This window comes from Erithacus rubecula, assembly GCF_903797595.1.
Source record: "Erithacus rubecula genome assembly, chromosome: 18".
Lineage (NCBI taxonomy): Eukaryota > Metazoa > Chordata > Aves > Passeriformes > Muscicapidae > Erithacus > Erithacus rubecula.
In genome coordinates this window covers 7835512-7854428 of record NC_136670.1, presented here as the reverse complement: position 1 = coordinate 7854428, position 18917 = coordinate 7835512, and the positions used below count along the sequence as shown (strand labels likewise).

Below are 18917 nucleotides of genomic sequence, written 5' to 3'. Positions count from 1 at the left end.
CAGCCGCGGGCACCGGCTGATGTTTGCTGAGGGGGTCCTGCGTGCGGGAAATCTCATCTGCGTGTGCTTATTTGTGTTCCTGGGCACGTTCCCCCGTGTGCACACGCGTGGATGTGCAGCAGCGGCGGCTCTGGGGCGGGCTGGAGGAATGAATGGGGCTGGTGACCCCCTGACACCCCCTGAGCCGTGTCCGGCGCCCCGTGCTGGCTCTGGGGTGTCAGAGGGGTGCTCCAGCCTGCGCTGTGCTGCAGTCCTGTAAGGGCAGCTCCTGACAGCCAGCGTTAATGATATCCACCCAATTAGCCCAGCCTAGCCCCAAGGATTAGCGGATGGAATCATCATCCCAAGGCGTAAACGGTTAACGCTGCTAATTAGTCATCGCGTGAATCCCAGCCCAAGCACAAACCGCAGCGGCCGCAGTAGCCGTGGGCAAGGGGTGATGCCCACCCAGCCGGGCTCCGGGAGACGGGAGCTGTTTACGGAGAATTTGCCGGGCTCGGGGATCCGTTATTTTTACACGTTGCCATAGCTACTGATACCATTATAAAATTAAGCCTGAACCATGTGGAAGAAACGGATCTGTCAGAAGGAATTATTTTCGGGAGGGCATTGTGGGTCCGAGCAGTGCCCACCCCAGGGCCGGCGGGGGGTGACGGGGGTCGGTGATGGGGGTCCCCGCTGCTGCCTGCTGCCCACGGGCACGTCGCTGGAACCAGGCGCCGGGCAGGCTGCGGAGCTCCGGGATCACCGGGAGCCACCGGCGCCAGCACAGCCCCTCCGGGCTGGCAGCATCGCTGGGCACGTCCAGGGCGAACAAAAGCCCGCTGAGAGGGAGCTTTCAGGCCGTGCTGTGCTCCCTCCCGCAGCGCCTGCTTTCCCCGTTCTCCTGCCTCTCTCAATATTTTTCCCTTTCCCTGCACTTCTCCGCAGAGGGACAGTTGTGCCGGGCTCGGGGCAGCCAGCGCTGGGGCCGCGGCCAAGCACAGCCGCACTTTAAGGTCGCCCGATGCCGGGAGGAGCGCCAGGGACCCCACAACGTCCTGCCCTCGGGACAGGGAACTCCCCAAAGGGTTTCCCTCTCCTGAGCTCTTCTTGCTGGATAAAAAACCACCAGGAGCATCCCCAGGAGCGGGCATGGTTCACATCGGGTACAATGTGCATGAGGATTTTGGGAGGACCAGGAGCACTCCTGAGCGATACCAACAGCTGATCCAGCATGGAGAGCCCCGGGAGCTCCAGGGCAGGCAGGACCCCTCTCCCACCCACTCTGGGACCCTCACTCAGGCCCTGGCAGGACCCTCTGCAGCTCAATCTGCCCTCCCCGTGCCAGCTCCAGAGGGGATTGTCCTTGAGCAATGTCCCATCCAACACTGAAAGCACAATTTGAGTCTTTCTTAAGCACTGGATGTTCCTGCTTGTCCCACGGCCCTGGAAACCCCTCTTTAATCACTGCCAGAGTCTTGGCCTCACAGTGTCCTGTGGTGAAGGACCGCACAGGCCAAAGGAGTGTTGGGCACAAAGCATGTGCGTGACACTTTTCAGTTTCACTGCCTACCCCCTCTTCTTATGACTGAAGAGATGAGGAATGGTCACAGGGCAGGCCCCCATCCACTCCACACCCCTTCATCTCCAGGGATTTAATGAAAATTATTCCAAACTGGCCAGAGATTCCCCAGTACCGATAACTGCAATAGCTCAACCTCCTACTAGACACCAAAGAACCCACAGGGAAAAGCAGCATCCTCCAAACACCTCCAGCTCTTCTCACCTTAAAACCCTGGTCTGCAGCCTGGGGGTCTCAGTTTACTTTGTGGGCATGGCTGGGCAGTGCCTGGGAGACCATCTACTCCCTGAGCATCCCAAGAGTCCTGCTGCCATGGGGTGGCTGCCCTGTACCCCAGCTGTCCCTGGAGCTGTGCCTGGGGTGTGGAGATGCCCCTGCTGTGCTGGCCAGAGCCCTCACTCTGTCAGGAGGGGACAAGGCTGGCAGTGAGGCTGTGACACAAAAACAGTTCCTATGACAACCCCAAATCCCAGACCTGATTATCCCCTTTTGGTGAAAATACACAACTGTGAAACCAGGGAATAAGATTCAATAGTAAGACGTGAAATAAATCAGAACCAGTGTAAAGCATGTCACCATTTTACTCTGGCTTCGTTCCTTTGCAAGGAAAAGCCTGAGGGAGCTGCAAAGGGTGAGCTAACAGATTTGGAATTGGAGGGAGCGGATCCCAACCGTGCAACATCCCAGGACTTCTCCCTTTGTCCTTTCTGGCTGAAAACCAAGCCAGACTAGCCAGCAGGCACAAAAAAGACCCATGAGGCATTTTTGGGGGACAATCTAAGTGTCTCCAAGGCCCTTTCACTCCCTCCAGCCCCCTCAAAGCACCGAGCTTCTCCAGCTTTTCCTGCTGCTTCCTGCTGGCATACTGGCACAATGTCCCCATGGCATTGCCTGGTTGGTATCGTGGGGTCTCTATGGCATCATGGGGTCCCCAAACCATCACTGGATGCCTGGGGCATTGTGGGGGCCCTTGGGGACACTGTGGGATAGGATACTCTTAGATCTGTGGCTATTTGGGCAATGTTGATGTGAAAAGGGACTGGCTTGTCTCTCCCTGGGGATGGACTTGTGGCCACCAGGGTCTCACAGTAGCTAGGGCACGGATGGGGGCAGGGGCAGGGACACAGCAGGGGCACAAGGGTGTTTTGGCCAGAGACAGCCACAAACCAGGCCCTTGGCTGGAGCTGCTGTCCTGTCAGACACTGGTGGAGACCAGCTGGAGTGATGACTGCTCCTGGAGACACAATATCCCCCAGGCACCCATCCCTGTGACAGACACTGCCACTGTAGAGTGCCTCTGCTTCTCATCACTGAGCTGGAGCACCGCAGGGCAGGGCACAAGGCATTCATCCCTGGCTCTCCCCTTCTCTCCTTGCCCAGCCCCTGGCACCAGCACAGCTCAGCATTGCCCCATTCCCCATGAGTGGAGCCAGGCTTCTCCTGTCCCCTAGGACCCAAAGGAGACACCTGCATGCTCCCATTTCAGTCAGCACACGCACTGAGACCATGCTCTTCCTCAGCATTAATTAAATCACTGCTCCCCTCCCCTGCTGCCAGGACCAGCCCCTTCCATCAGCTGCTCTCCAGGCTGACTGCTCTCTGATACTCTGTGTATTGGAGGCTGATGCTCCCCCTTGGCTCCTGGCACAGCCCACACTTCCCACTCTGGCTGCCCAGCACAGCATGGAACAGCACACTGTGACACAGCATGGCACACACTATACCATAGACCACGGCACAGAGCATGGCACACACCACGGCACAGAGCATGGCACACACCATGGCACAGACCATGGCACACACCATGGCACACACCATGGCACACACCACAGCACAGAGCATGGCACACACCACAGCACACAGCATGGCACACACCATGGCACAGACCATGGCACACACCACAGCACACAGCATGGCACACACCACAGCACACAGCATGGCACACACCACGGCACAGAGCATGGCACACACCACGGCACAGAGCATGGCACACACCACAGCACACAGCATGGCACACACCACGGCACAGAGCATGGCACACACCACAGCACACAGCATGGCACACACCACGGCACAGAGCATGGCACACACCACAGCACACAGCATGGCACACACCACAGCACACAGCATGGCAAACACCACAGCACACCTCATGGCACAAGCCACTGCCCAGCAAACTCTGCCAGCCCTCTCACCTTGGCATCTCCAGGACATGTTTCCCACCTCCCAGTGCCAGGAGTGGATCAGATGCCGGAGCAGCCCATGAGCATCCCCTGGCTGCCCAGACTCCCATCACAGTGCAGCCCAGCTCAGCCTCCCCAAGCCTCTCCTTTGGCCTTGGTCCTGGCACTAGACACACACACACCATGCTGAGGAACAGCCAAGGTAAACCTTGCATGGCACCACCCTGGAGTGTCCATGCACAGGGACACAACCCAAAACCTGCTTGGGGCCAGCACTCTGCCAGTACCCATCCAAGCACCACCTCTGCTGTGCACTGAAGTCCCCAGCTGTGGCAGGAGGAGCCTGGTGTGTGCCAGCCTCAACCCCAGCACTGCCCTGTGCCCCCCCACCCAGCCATGGCAGCTCCCGACCTCCCACACACACCCACCCACCAACAGGTCACTTAGTGGGATGTGACAAGCAGCAGCACCAGGAAAACAGCAGGGATGAGCAGTGACTCCACGAGCCCAGCACTGCCTGGTGCTGCCCCCTGAGGGGGCTCTGCCCCCCGGGCGAGGTTCTGCTCCCCAGCACGCTCCTACCTTGTGTCCGTGCCCAGGCGCTTGTTTGTGCTTTCACTGCCGGCACACCCCAGGCTGGTGGCTTAAAGGATTTTCCTTTAATAACCACCAAATCCCTCCCCTGGGCAGTAAGCTGCAGACCTGGGCCCTTTTCTAGGTGCAGAGCATTCTGCCGGGGCTCTGCTCACTCCCTGCTTTGCATATGCTCCTATCAAACTGGGTTTCCCCCCTCCTGATTCAGCCCAGTGCTTATAAAGCACTAAATCCCCTTGAATTTAATTTCCTCTGGTCCTCGAGGTCTGTCCCCAGTTTCAGTCTCATCCACATATTTTACATACTCGTGTTCACAGCCTTGATGTGAGATTTCTGCCTGTTTTGGTGTTGTCAGAGCCTGGGCAACCAAAGTTCTGCTGAGAGCAGCCACTGCCTCTGCTGGGAAATGATCCATGGCACAGTCATGGCTCCACTCAGGAAATGATGCTGGGAGAAGCTTCATCCCAGCTCCCCAACCCCACAACTCCCCACTGAGGGAGCCAGGCTGAGACCAGGTGCTGGACCCCTGGCTGGCAAACTCATCAACACTGTGCCTATGGGGTGCTGAGTGTTCCCAAGCTGTCCCTGAGAAAGGACTGACCCCAAACTGTCCCCAGTTCACATCCTCAGAGCAGGGGACTCTTATTCAGTTGTAGAAATGAATTTCCATAGTGTCTTTTCTCCCCACTGTGACAATTCTGTCCCCTCAAGGATCTCCCCACTAGCCCCACTCCCCTGGGTCACATTGTCTTGTTTCACTTCTCTTTTCTCATTTCACAGAAAAAAGTAGATGAAACTGAAATGTGGTGACTGTATCAGCTTTCAAGGTCACAGGCAGCGGTGCTGGCAGCAGGTTCCTCTGCCTGGAAAGCCTGTTTTGGCCCCAGGTCCCCCTGCCAGGGGCACTGCTGGGGGGGCCACATGTGGTGGGAGTTCAGCTGGCACAGCAGGGGAGATCAGGGCTGTCTGTGGTGGCTGGGTGCTGCTGGGGGCTGCAGCAGTGCCCAGCGTGGAGCATGATCTGCAGCTTCCTGCCATTGCCACCTCTGCCCTCTGGCTTCCTGAGACTGGCCTGCTTCCTTTGGAGGTGGGCACGAAGCAGGGAATGTGCAGGGGGCAGATGTGCATTGAGCAGGGTTTGTGAATGGAGCAGATGTGCACAGACCGGCTGGGAGTGGAGCTGAAGATATGCACGGACAAGGGGAAGGGGCAGAAGGGCCAGCTGGTACCCACTGCCCTGTCTCAACAGCACCTTGAGCCCCTTGGGGAGGGCAGGGAAAGGTGGGCGAGGGCTGGGCCTCAGCCTGCAGCACCAGGGGCTGTTCCTGAGAGCTTCCTGCTGCCTTGCCAGGAGATGCAGGTCTCGTGGGACTGAGCAGGTTCTGGGACAGGTGGGAGTTGGGAGCAGACCAGGGGGCTCAGCAGTAGCACAGGGAGGGCTGTGTGGGGCACACATAGGCCCAGCACCCTGTGAGACTGGCACTAATCCTCTTGCTCTGAGCACAGCAGGACTGGACAGAAGGCTGTTAGCTGGCTTTATTGACAACAGTGAAAAGATAACACAAATTATGGACCTGTGGGCCAGGAAAGGGGCAGAGGAGGCCCACACTGGTGGACACAGGTGTGTGTAAGGTCCTCCTGGTGTCATCTGCACAAGGCAGAGGTGCTTGGCCTTCTGGTCTCATCCTGTGGTTGAGATGGCTTCAGGTCCTGGGAGAGCTCCCCTGAGATGCAAGCATGATGAGGACAGTGTGCTGAGCTGAGATTGGGGTGTGCCGAGCTGAGATCAGGGTGCACCATGCAAACAGCTCCACTTCTTTCTTTACTGTGCCCTGCAGAAACATCCCATTTTCCACCTTGACAGGGCCTGGCGTGCAGGCAGGGGTGCCATGCATCACCTGGCAGCTGCCCTGAGGCTGGCATACTCGGTGGGGGCTGTGCCCGGGCTCCTGCTGCGCCGTGGGGCCACGGGCAGAGGCTGCAGGTCAGCGTAGTGGATGTTGTTCTCCTCCTTGCTGCTCTGCTGCAAAAGTGCACACAAATAGGGAATGGTGCCACAAGGAAAATCTCACAAAAATAACCCTAAATTGGAATGTCGAGAGTTGGAAGTGATCCACAAGGATCACCGAGACCACCTCATGGCCCAGCACAGGACAATCCCAAAAATCACATTAAAGCCAGGATGGTGATGCCACAGCTGCAGAGGTGGCCCTGTGCTATGGTGCAGAGTGTGCAGGGAACACATGCAGGCAGCTGCTGCCCACCCAATGTCCCCCCTGGCCCCAGAGACTTGCAGGGCTCCTGCAAGCCAAGGCATCTGCATGGGATGCACTTCCCCATACTCCCAGCTCACTCTTACCTGTCTGGGCAGGTGGGAGCTGTCTGCATCCAGGACTTCACTGTATGGGGAAGGATAAGGGTGGCCATCAGAGCTAAAGGAAGCTGGGCTCTTTCCTCACCCAGCACAGCCCCGAATTTCAGCAGGATGCCCCCACTGAAGGCAGAATAGGGACAGAATAGGGACAAAGTATTGTCTGCATGGCTGGGCTGGGCTCAGACACACAGTGAGGGGCTGCAGGGAGCTCCCTGATACTGGATGCTCCCTACCACAAAGCTTCTGTGAAATGCAGAGAGAATCAACAGAACAGTGCACTTGGGAGTAAAATACCTTCTCTGGGGGAAGTTACAGCTCCAGACAAGAAAGGAAGCCAAAATAAGGGTGGATAGACAGTTTGCTCATTAAGGGTGCAGAAGGAAGAGGTGCTGAGTACAAACCTGGGGGTGCCGGGGGTCCTTGCACAACACTGCACAGAGACAGATGAGAAGCTGCCCATGGCCACTGTCCTGGCTGGGCACGGGCTGCCCACCCCACCTTGGTGCTTCCTCCTGTACAGGCAAAGGGCAACGAAGAGGCCGAGGAGGAGGAGGAAGCAGAGCACTACAGCTGCAGCCACCATTCCAGGAACCAGGGCACTCTCTGTGGAGACAGAGGCAGAGCAGGAGAGGGTGGTGGGTGTGGGGCAGAGCAGGACCTCGCTGTGGGCAGGGGAGGGGGCTGTGGGATGGGGTCAGAGGGAGCAGCGTCCTGCTGGGCTGCACTCACCATACACAGACACCCCGATGCTATGGACACACTGAAACGGCACCCCCTCACCAGTGTCCCCCTTGTTAAACTTCACACAGTAATAGGTGCCCATGTCCTCAGGCTGAACGTTCCTGATGTGGATGGTGAAGTCTGTGTTGGACCCATTCACTGCTCTTGTCACACGGGGAAAGGATGAGGGCATTCTCTGGTCATAGATGGTCTTGTTCTCACTGCCCCAGCCCTTCAGCCACCGCACAGGACTTGGTTCAGGCATTGCAGACGTGGTGCATTTCAGGGTGAGAGTCTTCCCCACTGCCACTGACAGCTTGTCCTGGGGCTGCTGCAGACCTGACCCTCCTGGGCACTCACATCTAAGCACAAAGAGAGAAGGGTTCAGGCATGAGTAATTGGGACAGGCAAGGGCTGACTCACAGGCAGAGAAGCCCCAGTATCTCCCAGTTTGCTGCTGAGAGATATCCTGGGATGAGGCAGAGACAACATGCAGGCACTGGCAGAGAGGAAACCCTTCAATAACCGGTTCAAAATGAACAAGAGGCCAATCTGAAAAAGGAGCTGGATGCCCAGGGCAGTGGTGGAGACACCAACCCTGGAGGGATTTAAATGACATGGAGATGTGGCACTTGGGGACATGGTTTAGTGGTGGCCTTGGCAGTGCTGGGCTAACGGTTGGACACGAGCATCTCTGAGAGCTTTTGCAACCCAAACAGTTCTGTGATTCTATGGTTTGATAAATCTGCATCCTGTTCTACCATTTGCAGGAGGTGCTGCAGCTGCCTGGAGGCCAGAGGGGTGCAGAGGGAGCCAAGGGGAACTCCTGGCAGCAAAAACTCCTGAGTGCTGTTAAACATTAACACCCTGCAACTCTGTGGAACTCTGTTTCACACCAGCCAGGATCACCGGGGCTCGGCGAGGAATTGGGGTTCACAGCGAGGAGCCAGTGCTCTAGGTAGGGATGTGCAGCTCCAGAGACCAGCACAGCCCGATCCCTCCTTGTCCCCAAGTCGCTCCTGCTCCCCAAAACCCCTCCACTCCCCACACCTCTCCTGCCCAGAGTCCCCGACGCGTGTGGCAGGGCTCGGCAGGGCTCGACGCGGCTCTGCCCATGGCCGGGGCTGGGGATGCTCTGCACCCCGGGGCGGGACCGGCACCGAAAGGTGCTCGGGGAAGGAGCAGCGTCCGCCCCGCCCGGGGTTTATCTTTGCTGCCCACTCGCGTTTATGGGGCAGAGGGGAAGGGGAGCTCCGAGAGGCTCTGGGGGCCCCAGTTCCGACTCACCCGGTTCGAGCCGAATCGCACTCACGTCCCTCCCTGGGCATGAGCGGAGCTGCTGCCGCGTCCATGGGTTCTGCCCAAACTTTGGGAAACAAAAGGGGAAGCGGGACAGGAAATGGGGGCGAGCGGGTGGTTAAGGCTTTGGTGTCTGCGCGGGACGGGTGGGGACCGGCAGAGCCGCCGGGCATCACCCCGGTGGGTGTCACCCTGCCAGAACCCTGGGCATCACCCCCGGGGGGTGTCACCCTGCCGGACCCCTGGGCATCACCCGCGGTGGGTGTCACCCTGCCGGACCCCTGGGCATCACCCCGGTGGGTGTCACCCTGCCGGAGCCCGCCGGGTGTCGCTCCTGGCACCCAGGGGCTGATCTGGGCTCGGGACACGGACCAGATTTGAGTCCTCCTCGGGTCGGTGAGGGGCAGGAGCACCGGGGCTTCGCCATGTGGGACACTCGGTGTATCCCAGCACTGCTCTGCATCACCCTCCCATGGCAGGCAGCATCCCACACCCTGATCCTGCTGGCAACGGCTGGGAGCACCCCAGGGTGCTGAGCCACAGCTTGGCCAGGTGTGGGGCACCTGTGTGCCAGATCCAGGATCCCTCTTTCAGTGTGCTCAGGGCTGTGCCCACGGCTGTGGCACATCTGAGGGGAAACTGGGGTGGACATTGCCATTATGGACCAGTGTTGTGACAGGAGATGATGTGGCCATTGATAAGCCAATGGGGCATGATTGCATGGAGGAACTGGACTGGTGGTGGCCCCTTTCCTTCCCCTTTGCTGCCTGAGAGACCAGCACCCCACTAAGCTAAGCCCAGTACAGCTAAGTCAGCTGAGCCCAGCCCAGCAGAGTCCTGCAGAGCCAGATCCAGCTGAGCAGAGCCCAGCCATCAGGGAGCAAGTCCTGGAATACCCAAGGCTCTGGTGATGCAGGAACTGCCTCTCCTGTGCTTGATGCTGCTCCTGCTCTGCAGACACTCAGGTAAGTGGGGCCAGCACAGCCCCAACACATTTCCAATGCATTATGCTGGCCTGGCACTCCTTCCTTGTGCCCACGAATATCCAGGAATCTCATCCTACTGCCTCCCTTCCAGCTTGCTTTTGTCTCCACACAACCTTCAGTTTATTCCAGCAAGAATCTGGACTCTCCTCATCCCTCAGTCTCCAGCAGCCTGGGGGACAAGGGACAGGAATATCTCTCTGTCCCCTGGTCCAGGTTAAGGCCTGGAGCCTGATCTTGTCTTGTGCTGTGCACCAGCCCTGTGGTCCCTTGTGAATTCCAAACATTCCTGTTGCTGTGTCTAGGTGTGAGTGCCCAGGGCTTCACTCTGCACCAGCCCCAGGACAAGGTGTCAGTGGCACCGGGGGAGACGCTCACCCTGAACTGCACCATATCTGGAAGGGTTATAATAGGTGGTATGAGGTGGCTGAAGGGCTGGGGCAGTGAGAACAAGACCATCTATGACCAGAGAGTGGCCTCATCCTTTCCCCGTGTGACAAGAGCAGTGGATGATTCCGACACAGACTTCACCATCCACATCAGGAACGTTCAGCCTGAGGACATGGGCACCTACTACTGTGTGAAGTATATCAAGGGGGAAACTGGTGAGGAGGTGCTGTTCCAGCGGGGCAAGGGCACAGAGGTGTCTGTGCAAGGTGAGTGGGGCTCCCAGAGCAGCTCCTGATGGGAACCAGCCCTGGTCACTCACATCCTCTGTCACCATTGCAGGTCAGAATTGTGTGTCCACCTTCCTGCTCCTGTGTCTTGGTATCCTGCTGGAGAAGGTGATCCTCGCTGGGCTCCTCTTCTTCCTCTTCAATCGCATGAAGAGCAATGTCCCGGAGATGTTGCCTTATCCTGCTCCAGCTCAGTCCCAGGCTCCTCGAGCCAGGTCTCAGGGCTTGACCACAGCCAGCAGTGATGTGTGAACCTGGAAATAAATGAACCACGATGCAGAGGCTGCCGTGGGCTGCTCCCCGCACTGCCACTCTCAGTTCTGTCTGTGGCCTTACACCTGCCCTGCTCTGGGGCTTGGCACTGCCATCCCTGGGGCTCGGTGCTGCACACCAGGGCTCGGTGCTGCCTGTCCCAGTGCTCAGTGCCCAGGGCTTCATACACGGTGCTCGGTGCCCTGTGCCCACTGCCCGGTACCCAGTGCCCCGTGCTGTATACCCGGTGCCCGGTGCACCATACCCAGTGTCCCGTGCCCGTGCCCCGTGTTCAGTGCCCGATACTCGGTGCCTTATGCCCGGAGCCCTGTGCCCACTGCCCGGTACCCGGTGCCCAGTGCTCACCTGCTCCAGCCATCCCAGACCTGCTGCAGTTCAGCGTGAGCGTCTCCCCCACTGCCACCGACATCATTCCCGCCCACTCAACCTTACGTGGGGCAGAGGGGCAGGGGAGCTCCGAGAGGCTCTGGGGGCCCCAGTTCCGACTCACCCGGTTCGAGCCGAATCGCACTCACGTCCCTCCCCGGGCATGAGCGGAGCTGCTGCCGGGCCGTGGGTTCTGCCCAAACTTTGGGAAACAAAAGGGGAAGAAGGACAGGAAATGGGGGCGAGCGGGTGGTTAACGCTTTGGTGTCTGCCCGGGGCGGGCAGGGATCGGCAGAGCCGCCGGGCATCACCCCGGTGGGTGTCACCCTGCCAGAACCCTGGGCATCACCCCCGGTGGGTGTCACCCTGCCAGACCCCGCTGGGTATCACCCCCGGTGGGTGTCACCCTGCCGGACCCCTGGGCATCACCCTGGTGGGTGTCACCCTGCCGGACCCCTGGGCATCACCCCCGGTGGGTGTCACCCTGCCGGACTCCTGGGCATCACCCCCGGTGGGTGTCACCCTGTCAGAACCCGCTGGGCATCACCCCGGGGCGGTGTCCCCCTGCCAGACCCCGCTGGGTATCGCTCCTGGCACCCAGGGGCTGATCTGGGCTCGGGACACGGACCAGATTTGAGTCCTCCTCGGGTCGGTGAGGGGCAGGAGCACCGGGGCTTCGCCATGTGGGACACTCGGTGTATCCCAGCACTGCTCTGCATCACCGTCCCATGGCAGGCAGCATCCCACACCCCGATCCTGCTGGCAACAGCTGGGAGCACCCCAGGGTGCTGAGCCACAGCCTGGCCAGGTGTGGGGCACTGTGCCAGATCCAGGATCCCTCTTTCAGCGTGCTCAGGGCTGTGCCCACGGCTGTGGCACATCTGAGGGGAAACTGGGGTGGACATTGCCATTATGGACCAGTGTTGTGACAGGAGATGATGTGGCCATTGATAAGCCAATGGGGCATGATTGCATGGAGGAACTGGACTGGTGGTGGCCCCTTTCCTTCCCCTTTGCTGCCTGAGAGACCAGCACCCCACTAAGCTAAGCCCAGTACAGCTAAGTCAGCTGAGCCCAGCCCAGCAGAGTCCTGCAGAGCCAGATCCAGCTGAGCAGAGCCCAGCCATCAGGGAGCAAGTCCTGGAATACCCAAGGCTCTGGTGATGCAGGAACTGCCTCTCCTGTGCTTGATGCTGCTCCTGCTCTGCAGACACTCAGGTAAGTGGGGCCAGCACAGCCCCAACACATTTCCAATGCATTATGCTGGCCTGGCACTCCTTCCTTGTGCCCACGAATATCCAGGAATCTCATCCTACTGCCTCCCTTCCAGCTTGCTTTTGTCTCCACACAACCTTCAGTTTATTCCAGCAAGAATCTGGACTCTCCTCATCCCTCAGTCCCCAGAAGCCTGGGGGACAAGGGACAGGAATATCTCTCTGTCCCCTGGTCCAGGTTAAGGCCTGGAGCCTGATGATGTCTTGTGCTGTGCACCAGCCCTGTGGTCCCTTGTGAATTCCAAACATTCCTGTTGCTGTGTCTAGGTGTGAGTGCCCAGGGCTTCACTCTGCACCAGCCCCAGGACAAGGTGTCAGTGGCACCGGGGGAGACGCTCACCCTGAACTGCACCATATCTGGAAGGGTTATAATAGGTGGTATGAGGTGGCTGGAGGGCTGGGGCAGTGAGAACAAGACCATCTATGACCAGAGAGTGGCCTCATCCTTTCCCCGTGTGACAAGAGCAGTGAATGATTCCGACACAGACTTCACCATCCACATCAGGAACGTTCAGCCTGAGGACATGGGCACCTACTACTGTGTGAAGTATATTAAAAGGGACAGTGGTGAGGAAGAGGTGTTCCAGCGGGGCAAGGGCACAGAGGTGTCTGTGCAAGGTGAGTGGGGCTCCCAGAGCAGCTCCTGATGGGAACCAGCCCAGCGGGCTCTGCTCAGGGGGCACAGGGATGGGGAAGGGGCTCAGGGCTGCTCCAGGAGAGGATCCCATGAGCCATCCCTGTGCCCTTGTAGGAGACTCTGCTCCTGGCAGGCCCAGGGCTGGGCAGGGCCAGAGCCTGGTCTGATGGCCCCTGTGCTTCTCCCCACAGCCAAACCCAGCCCTGTCCTGGTGTCTGAGTCCAAGCAGAGAGCTGTGCCAGGGCAGACAGTGCCTTTCACCTGCACCACTGGAGGGTTCTTTCCCAAAGAGATCGAGGTAAAATGGTTCAAGAACAAGAACCCCGTATCAGGTCAGCAGCCCCAGGTCACCGAATGGAGGTTGAAAACCTACAACATGTCCAGCACAGTGAGGGTGACCCTGCAGAAGGATGATGTCCCCTCACAGCTCACCTGTGAGGTGCAGCACTCCACGCTGCCGGCCCCGCTGCGTGGGAGCTTCCAGCTCAGCAGAGTCCTGAGAGGTGAGGGCTGGGGGACTCACACTGGGGTGTCCTGCTCCTGTGGGGCTGGGGGCCCTGGCAGGGGGACAGGGGTCCCCAGAGCAGGGACAGGGTCCCCTGTGGGCAGTAGAGCTGGGGACACCAAACACCAAGCTCTGCCTCTCTTCCCAGTTCCCCCCAGTGTTGAAGTGCACACAGAGCCGAGCCCCACTGAGGTGAACAAGACTGTGACCTTCACCTGCCTCGTAAAGGAGTTTTACCCAGAAAATGTGTCCGTTTCCTGGCTGGAGAATGGGATTGACTTAAAGGTGAAGAACATCTCCCAGCCATCAGAGCTCTCCAACGGCTTGTTCAAGCTGGAAAGTCAGGTGGAGATGCAAGCGACAGAGGAGAAAAACGGGTCCATGATCACCTGCAGGGTGGTGCACGATACCCAGGACCCTGTCAACTCCTCAGCCTTCCTGTGGATCTCCAACTCAGCCCAGGGGGAATTGAGCAAGGAGTCCCAGATGCTTAAGTGTGAGTCAGAGCTGCTGGCATGGGGTGGCTGCCAGGGCAGAGGTGTTGTGCCCCTCCCTGAGGAAGCTTGCCACCTCAGGATAGGCTGCCTGTGAGAGTTGGGATGCTGCTCCCTGAGCCCAGGTCACTCACATCCTCTGTCCCCATTGCAGGTCAAAATTTTGAGTCCAGCCTTGTCCTCCTGTGCCTTGGTATCCTGCTGGAGAAGGTGATCCTCGCTGGGCTCCTCTTCTTCCTCTTCAATCACATGAAGAGCAAAGTCCCGGAGATGTTGCCTTATCCTGCTCCAGCTCAGTCCCAGGCTCCTCGAGCCAGGTCTCAGGGCTTGGCCACAGCCAGCAGTGATGTGTGAACCTGGAAATAAATGAACCACGATGCAGAGGCTGCCGTGGGCTGCTCCCCGCACTGCCACTCTCAGTTCTGTCTGTGGCCTTACACCTGCCCTGCTCTGGGGCTTGGCACTGCCATCCCTGGGGCTCGGTGCTGCACACCAGGGCTCGGTGCTGCCTGTCCCAGTGCTCAGTGCCCAGGGCTTCATACACGGTGCTCGGTGCCCTGTGCCCACTGCCCGGTACCCAGTGCCCCGTGCTGTATACCCGGTGCCCGGTGCACCATACCCAGTGTCCCGTGCCCGTGCCCCGTGTTCAGTGCCCGATACTCGGTGCCTTATGCCCGGAGCCCTGTGCCCACTGCCCGGTACCCGGTGCCCAGTGCTCACCTGCTCCAGCCATCCCAGACCTGCTGCAGTTCAGCGTGAGCGTCTCCCCCACTGCCACCGACATCATTCCTGCCCACTCAACCTTACGTGGGGCAGAGGGGCAGGGGAGCTCCGAGAGGCTCTGGGGGCCCCAGTTCCGACTCACCCGGTTCGGGCTGAATCGCACTCACGTCCCTCCCCGGGCATGAGCGGAGCTGCTGCCGGGCCGTGGGTTCTGCCCAAACTTTGGGAAGGAAAAGGGGAAGCGGGACAGGAAATGGGGGCGAGCGGGTGGTTAACGCTTTGGTGTCTGCCCGGGGCGGGCAGGGATCGGCAGAGCCGCCGGGCATCACCCCGGTGGGTGTCAACCTGCCAGAACCCTGGGCATCACCACCGGTGGGTGTCACCCTGCCGGACCTCAGGGCATCACCCCCGGTGGGTGTCACCCTGCCGGACGCCTGGGCATCACCCCCGGTGGGTGTCACCCTGCCAGAACCCGCTGGGCATCACCCCGGGGCGGTGTCCCCCTGCCAGACCCCGCTGGGTATCGCTCCTGGCACCCAGGGGCTGATCTGGGCTCGGGACATGGACCAGATTTGAGTCCTCCCCGGGTCGGTGAGGGGCAGGAGCACCGGGGCTTCGCCATGTGGGACACTCGGTGTATCCCAGCACTGCTCTGCATCACCCTCCCATGGCAGGCAGCATCCCACACCCTGATCCTGCTGGCAACGGCTGGGAGCACCCCAGGGTGCTGAGCCACAGCTTGGCCAGGTGTGGGGCACTGTGCCAGATCCAGGATCCCTCTTTCAGCGTGCTCAGGGCTGTGCCCACGGCTGTGGCACATCTGAGGGAAAACTGGGGTGGACATTGCCATTATGGGCCAGTGTTGTGACAGGAGATGATGTGGCCATTGATAAGCCAATGGGATGTGACCGCATGGAGGAACTGGACTGGTGGTGGCCCCTTTCCTTCCCCTTTGCTGCCTGAGAGACCAGCACCCCACTAAGCTAAGCCCAGTCCAGCTGAGTCAGCTGAGCCCAGCTCAACAGAGTCCTGCAGAGCCAGATCCAGCTGAGCAGAGCCCAGCCATCAGGGAGCAAGTCCTGGAATACCCAAGGTTCTGGTGATGCAGGAACTGCCTCTGCTGTTCCTGATGTTGCTCCTGCTCTGCAGACACTCAGGTAAGTGGGGCCAGCACAGCCCCAACACATTTCCAATGCATTCTGCTGGCCTGACACTCCTTCCTTGTGTCCATGAGTATCCAGGAATCTCATCCTGCTGCCTCCCTTCCAGATTGCTTTTGTCTCCACACGACCTTCAGTTTATTCCAGCAAGAATCTGGACTCTCCTCATCCCTCAGTCCCCAGAAGCCTGGGGGACAAGGGACAGGAATATCTCTCTGCCTCCTGGTCCAGGTTAAGGCCTGGAGCCTGATGATGTCTTGTGCTGTGCCCCAGCCCTGGGGTCCCTTTTCAATTCCAAACATTCCTGTTGCTGTGTCTAGGTGTGAGTGCCCAGGGCTTCACTCTGCACCAGCCCCAGGACAAGGTGCCGGTGACAGCGGGGGAGACGCTCACCCTTAACTGCACCATATCTGGAAGGGATGTAATAGGTGGTGTGAGGTGGCTGAAGGGCTGGGGCAGTGAGAACAAGACCATCTATGACCAGAGAGCGACCTCATCCTTTCACCGTGTGACAAGAGCAGTGGATGATTCCAACACAGACTTCACCATCCACATCAGGAACATTCAGCCTGAGGACATGGGCACCTACTACTGTGTGAAGTATATTAAAAGGGACAGTGGTGAGGAAGAGGTGTTCCAGCGTGGCAAGGGCACAGAGGTGTCTGTGCAAGGTGAGTGGGGCTCCCAGAGCAGCTCCTGATGGGAACCAGCCCAGCGGGCTCTGCTCAGGGGGCACAGGGATGGGGAAGGGGCTCAGGGCTGCTCCAGGAGAGGATCCCATGAGCCATCCCTGTGCCCTTGTAGGAGACTCTGCTCCTGGCAGGCCCAGGGCTGGGCAGGGCCAGAGCCTGGTCTGATGGCCCCTGTGCTTCTCCCCACAGCCAAACCCAGCCCTGTCCTGGTGTCTGAGTCCAAGCAGAGAGCTGTGCCAGGGCAGACAGTGCCTTTCACCTGCACAACTGGAGGGTTCTTTCCCAAAGAGATCGAGGTAAAATGGTTCAAGAACAAGAACCCCATATCAGGTCAGCAGCCCCAGGTCACCGAATGGAGGTTGAAAACCTACAACATGTCCAGCACAGTGAGGGTGATCCTGCAGAAGGATGATGTCCCCTCACAGCTCACCTGTGAGGTGCAGCACTCCACGCTGTCGGCCCCGCTGCGTGGGAGCTTCCAGCTCAGCAGAGTCCTGAGAGGTGAGGGCTGGGGGACTCACACTAGGGTGTCCTGCTCCTCTGGGGCTGGGGGCCCTGGCAGGGGGACAGGGGTCCCCAGAGCAGGGACAGGGTCCCCTGTGGGCAGCAGAGCTGGGGACACCAAACACCAAGCTCTGCCTCTCTTCCCAGTTCCCCCCAGTGTTGAAGTGCACACAGAGCCGAGCCCCACTGAGGTGAACAAGACTGTGACCTTCACCTGCCTCGTAAAGGAGTTTTACCCAGCAGATATGTCTGTTTCCTGGCTGGAGAATGGGATTGACATAAAGGTGTAGAATGTCTCTTGGCCAGGAGCTCCCCAGGGGCATGTTCAAGCTTGAAAGTCAGGTGGAGGTGCAAGTGACGGAGGAGAAAAACGGGTCCATGGTCACCTGGAGCGTGGTGCAAAATGCCCAGGCCCTGCCAGCTCCTCAGCCTTCCTGTGGATTTCCAACTCGGCCCAGGGGGAATTGAGCAAGGGATCCCAGATGCTTAAGGGTGTGTCAGAGCTGCTGGCATGGGGTACCTGCCAGGGCAGAGGTGTTGTGCCCCTCCCTGAGGAAGCTTGCCACCTCAGGATAGGCTCCCTGTGAGAGTTGGGATGCTTCTCCCTGAGCCCAGGTCACTCACATCCTCTGTCTCCAGGCAGGTCAGATCTGCAGCAGCCCCAGGACAAGGTGGCAGTGGCACTCGGGGAGACTGTCACCCTGAAATGCACCACGTCTGCAATGCCTGAACCAAGTCCTGTGCGGTGGCTGAAGGGCTGGGGCAGTGAGAACAAGACCATCTATGACCAGAGAATGACCTCATCCTTTCCCCGTGTGACAAGAGCAGTGAATGGGTCCAACACAGACTTCACCATCCACATCAGGAACATTCAGCCTGAGGACATGGGCACCTACTACTGTGTGAAGTATATCAAGAGGGACACTGGTGGGGAAGAAGTGTTCCAGCGTGGCAAGGGCACAGAGGTGTCTGTGCAAGGTGAGTGGGGCTCCCAGAGCAGCTCCTGATGGGAACCAGCCCAGCGGGCTCTGCTCAGGGGGCACAGGGATGGGGAAGGGGCTCAGGGCTGCTCCAGGAGAGGATCCCATGAGCCATCCCTGTGCCCTTGTAGGAGACTCTGCTCCTGGCAGGCCCAGGGCTGGGCAGGGCCTGAACCTGGTCTGATGGCCCCTGTGCTTCTCCCCACAGCCAAACACAGCACCCCACTCTTGTCTGGGCTTGGTTTCAGTCAAATTGTGGTACAGAGGCGACTAATCAAGTGAACCTAGATGGATAAGGGTGCATCAGAGCTGCTGGCATTGGGTGTCTGCCAGGGCAGAGGTGTGGTGTCTCTTCCTGAGGAAGCTTGCATTCCCAGGAAATGCTCCCTGCAAGATTTGGGATGCTTCTCCCTGAGCTCTGGTCACTGACATCCTCTGTCCTCATTGCAGGTCAGAATTTTGTGTCCAGCCTTCTCCTCCTGTTCTTTGGTATCCTGCTGGAGAAGGTGATTCTTGCTGGGCTCCTGTTCTTCCTCTTCAAGTGCATGATGAGCAAAGCCCTGGAGATGTTGCCTTTGCCAGCTCCACTATAGTCCCTGGTTGCTTGATATGGGTCACAGGACATAGCCACAGCCAGCAGTGACTTGTGAACTTGGAAATAAAGAACCAGAATACAGAGGCTGCCGTGGGCTGCTCCGCGCCGCCAGTCCCGGCCGTACCTGTGTCCTTACTGCCGCCCTTCTCTGGGGCTTGGCACTGCCCATGCCCGGGGCTCGGTGCTGCCCATGCCCCGTAGGGGTTCCCTGTACCTGGTGCCTGATACCCGCTGCTCGGTGACCCTTGCCAGGTGCACGATACCTGGTGCCCGATGCTCCGTGCCCGATACTCGGTGTCGGTGCTCCTGTCCGGTGCGCG

General features: G+C 59.1%; 2 protein-coding genes and 1 pseudogene across 4 annotated transcripts; 2 read left to right on the top strand and 1 right to left on the bottom strand.

The window, feature by feature from the left end:
• Window positions 1-5876: 5876 nt before the first annotated feature.
• Window positions 5877-8801, bottom strand: LOC306809929 (uncharacterized protein). Its single transcript, XM_079321897.1, has 5 exons — window positions 8723-8801; window positions 7445-7797; window positions 7117-7318; window positions 6701-6740; window positions 5877-6364 (listed from the first exon to the last, which is right to left on the bottom strand). The coding sequence occupies exons 1-5, from the start codon at window positions 8785-8787 to the stop codon at window positions 6236-6238; spliced, it is 789 nt and encodes a 262-aa protein (XP_079178023.1). The 5' UTR covers window positions 8788-8801; the 3' UTR covers window positions 5877-6235.
• A 544-nt stretch (window positions 8802-9345) lies between these two features.
• Window positions 9346-14326, top strand: LOC306809924 (signal-regulatory protein beta-1-like). 2 transcript variants are annotated; one of them, XM_079321891.1, is made up of 5 exons: window positions 9346-9699; window positions 10023-10373; window positions 13136-13447; window positions 13598-13945; window positions 14098-14326. In XM_079321891.1, exons 1-5 carry the CDS (start codon window positions 9645-9647, stop codon window positions 14295-14297), a joined length of 1266 nt encoding a protein of 421 aa, XP_079178017.1. In that variant the 5' UTR covers window positions 9346-9644; the 3' UTR covers window positions 14298-14326. The 2 variants fall into 2 exon arrangements, with proteins under 2 accessions (XP_079178017.1, XP_079178018.1); XM_079321892.1 differs by lacking the exons at window positions 9346-9699; window positions 10023-10373 and adding exons at window positions 11913-12251; window positions 12575-12925.
• A 1230-nt stretch (window positions 14327-15556) lies between these two features.
• Window positions 15557-18662, top strand: LOC306809925 (signal-regulatory protein beta-1-like; annotated as a pseudogene). The gene is made up of 5 exons (XR_013777848.1): window positions 15557-15823; window positions 16147-16497; window positions 16708-17019; window positions 17170-17514; window positions 18453-18662. The product of XR_013777848.1 is annotated as a signal-regulatory protein beta-1-like (transcript).
• The last annotated feature ends 255 nt before the right edge of the window (window positions 18663-18917 follow it).

What these genes read in the sequence shown, in the direction of transcription:
- LOC306809924 (XM_079321891.1), top strand. Translation starts at nt 9,645, where the DNA reads ATGCAGGAACTGCCTCTCCTGTGCTTGATGCTGCTCCTGCTCTGCAGA. An exon ending in CACAGAGGTGTCTGTGCAAG is followed by an intron (nt 10,374 to 13,135) that starts GTGAGTGGGGCT and finishes TTCTCCCCACAG; the next exon opens with CCAAACCCAGCCCTGTCCTG. An exon ending in GGAGTCCCAGATGCTTAAGT is followed by an intron (nt 13,946 to 14,097) that starts GTGAGTCAGAGC and finishes TCCCCATTGCAG; the next exon opens with GTCAAAATTTTGAGTCCAGC.
- LOC306809929 (XM_079321897.1), bottom strand. Translation starts at nt 8,787, where the DNA reads ATGGACGCGGCAGCAGCTCCGCTCATGCCCAGGGAGGGACGTGAGTGC. An exon ending in TGCGATTCGGCTCGAACCGG is followed by an intron (nt 7,798 to 8,722) that starts GTGAGTCGGAAC and finishes CTTTGTGCTTAG; the next exon opens with ATGTGAGTGCCCAGGAGGGT. An exon ending in AGGACCCCCGGCACCCCCAG is followed by an intron (nt 6,741 to 7,116) that starts GTTTGTACTCAG and finishes TTCCCCATACAG; the next exon opens with TGAAGTCCTGGATGCAGACA.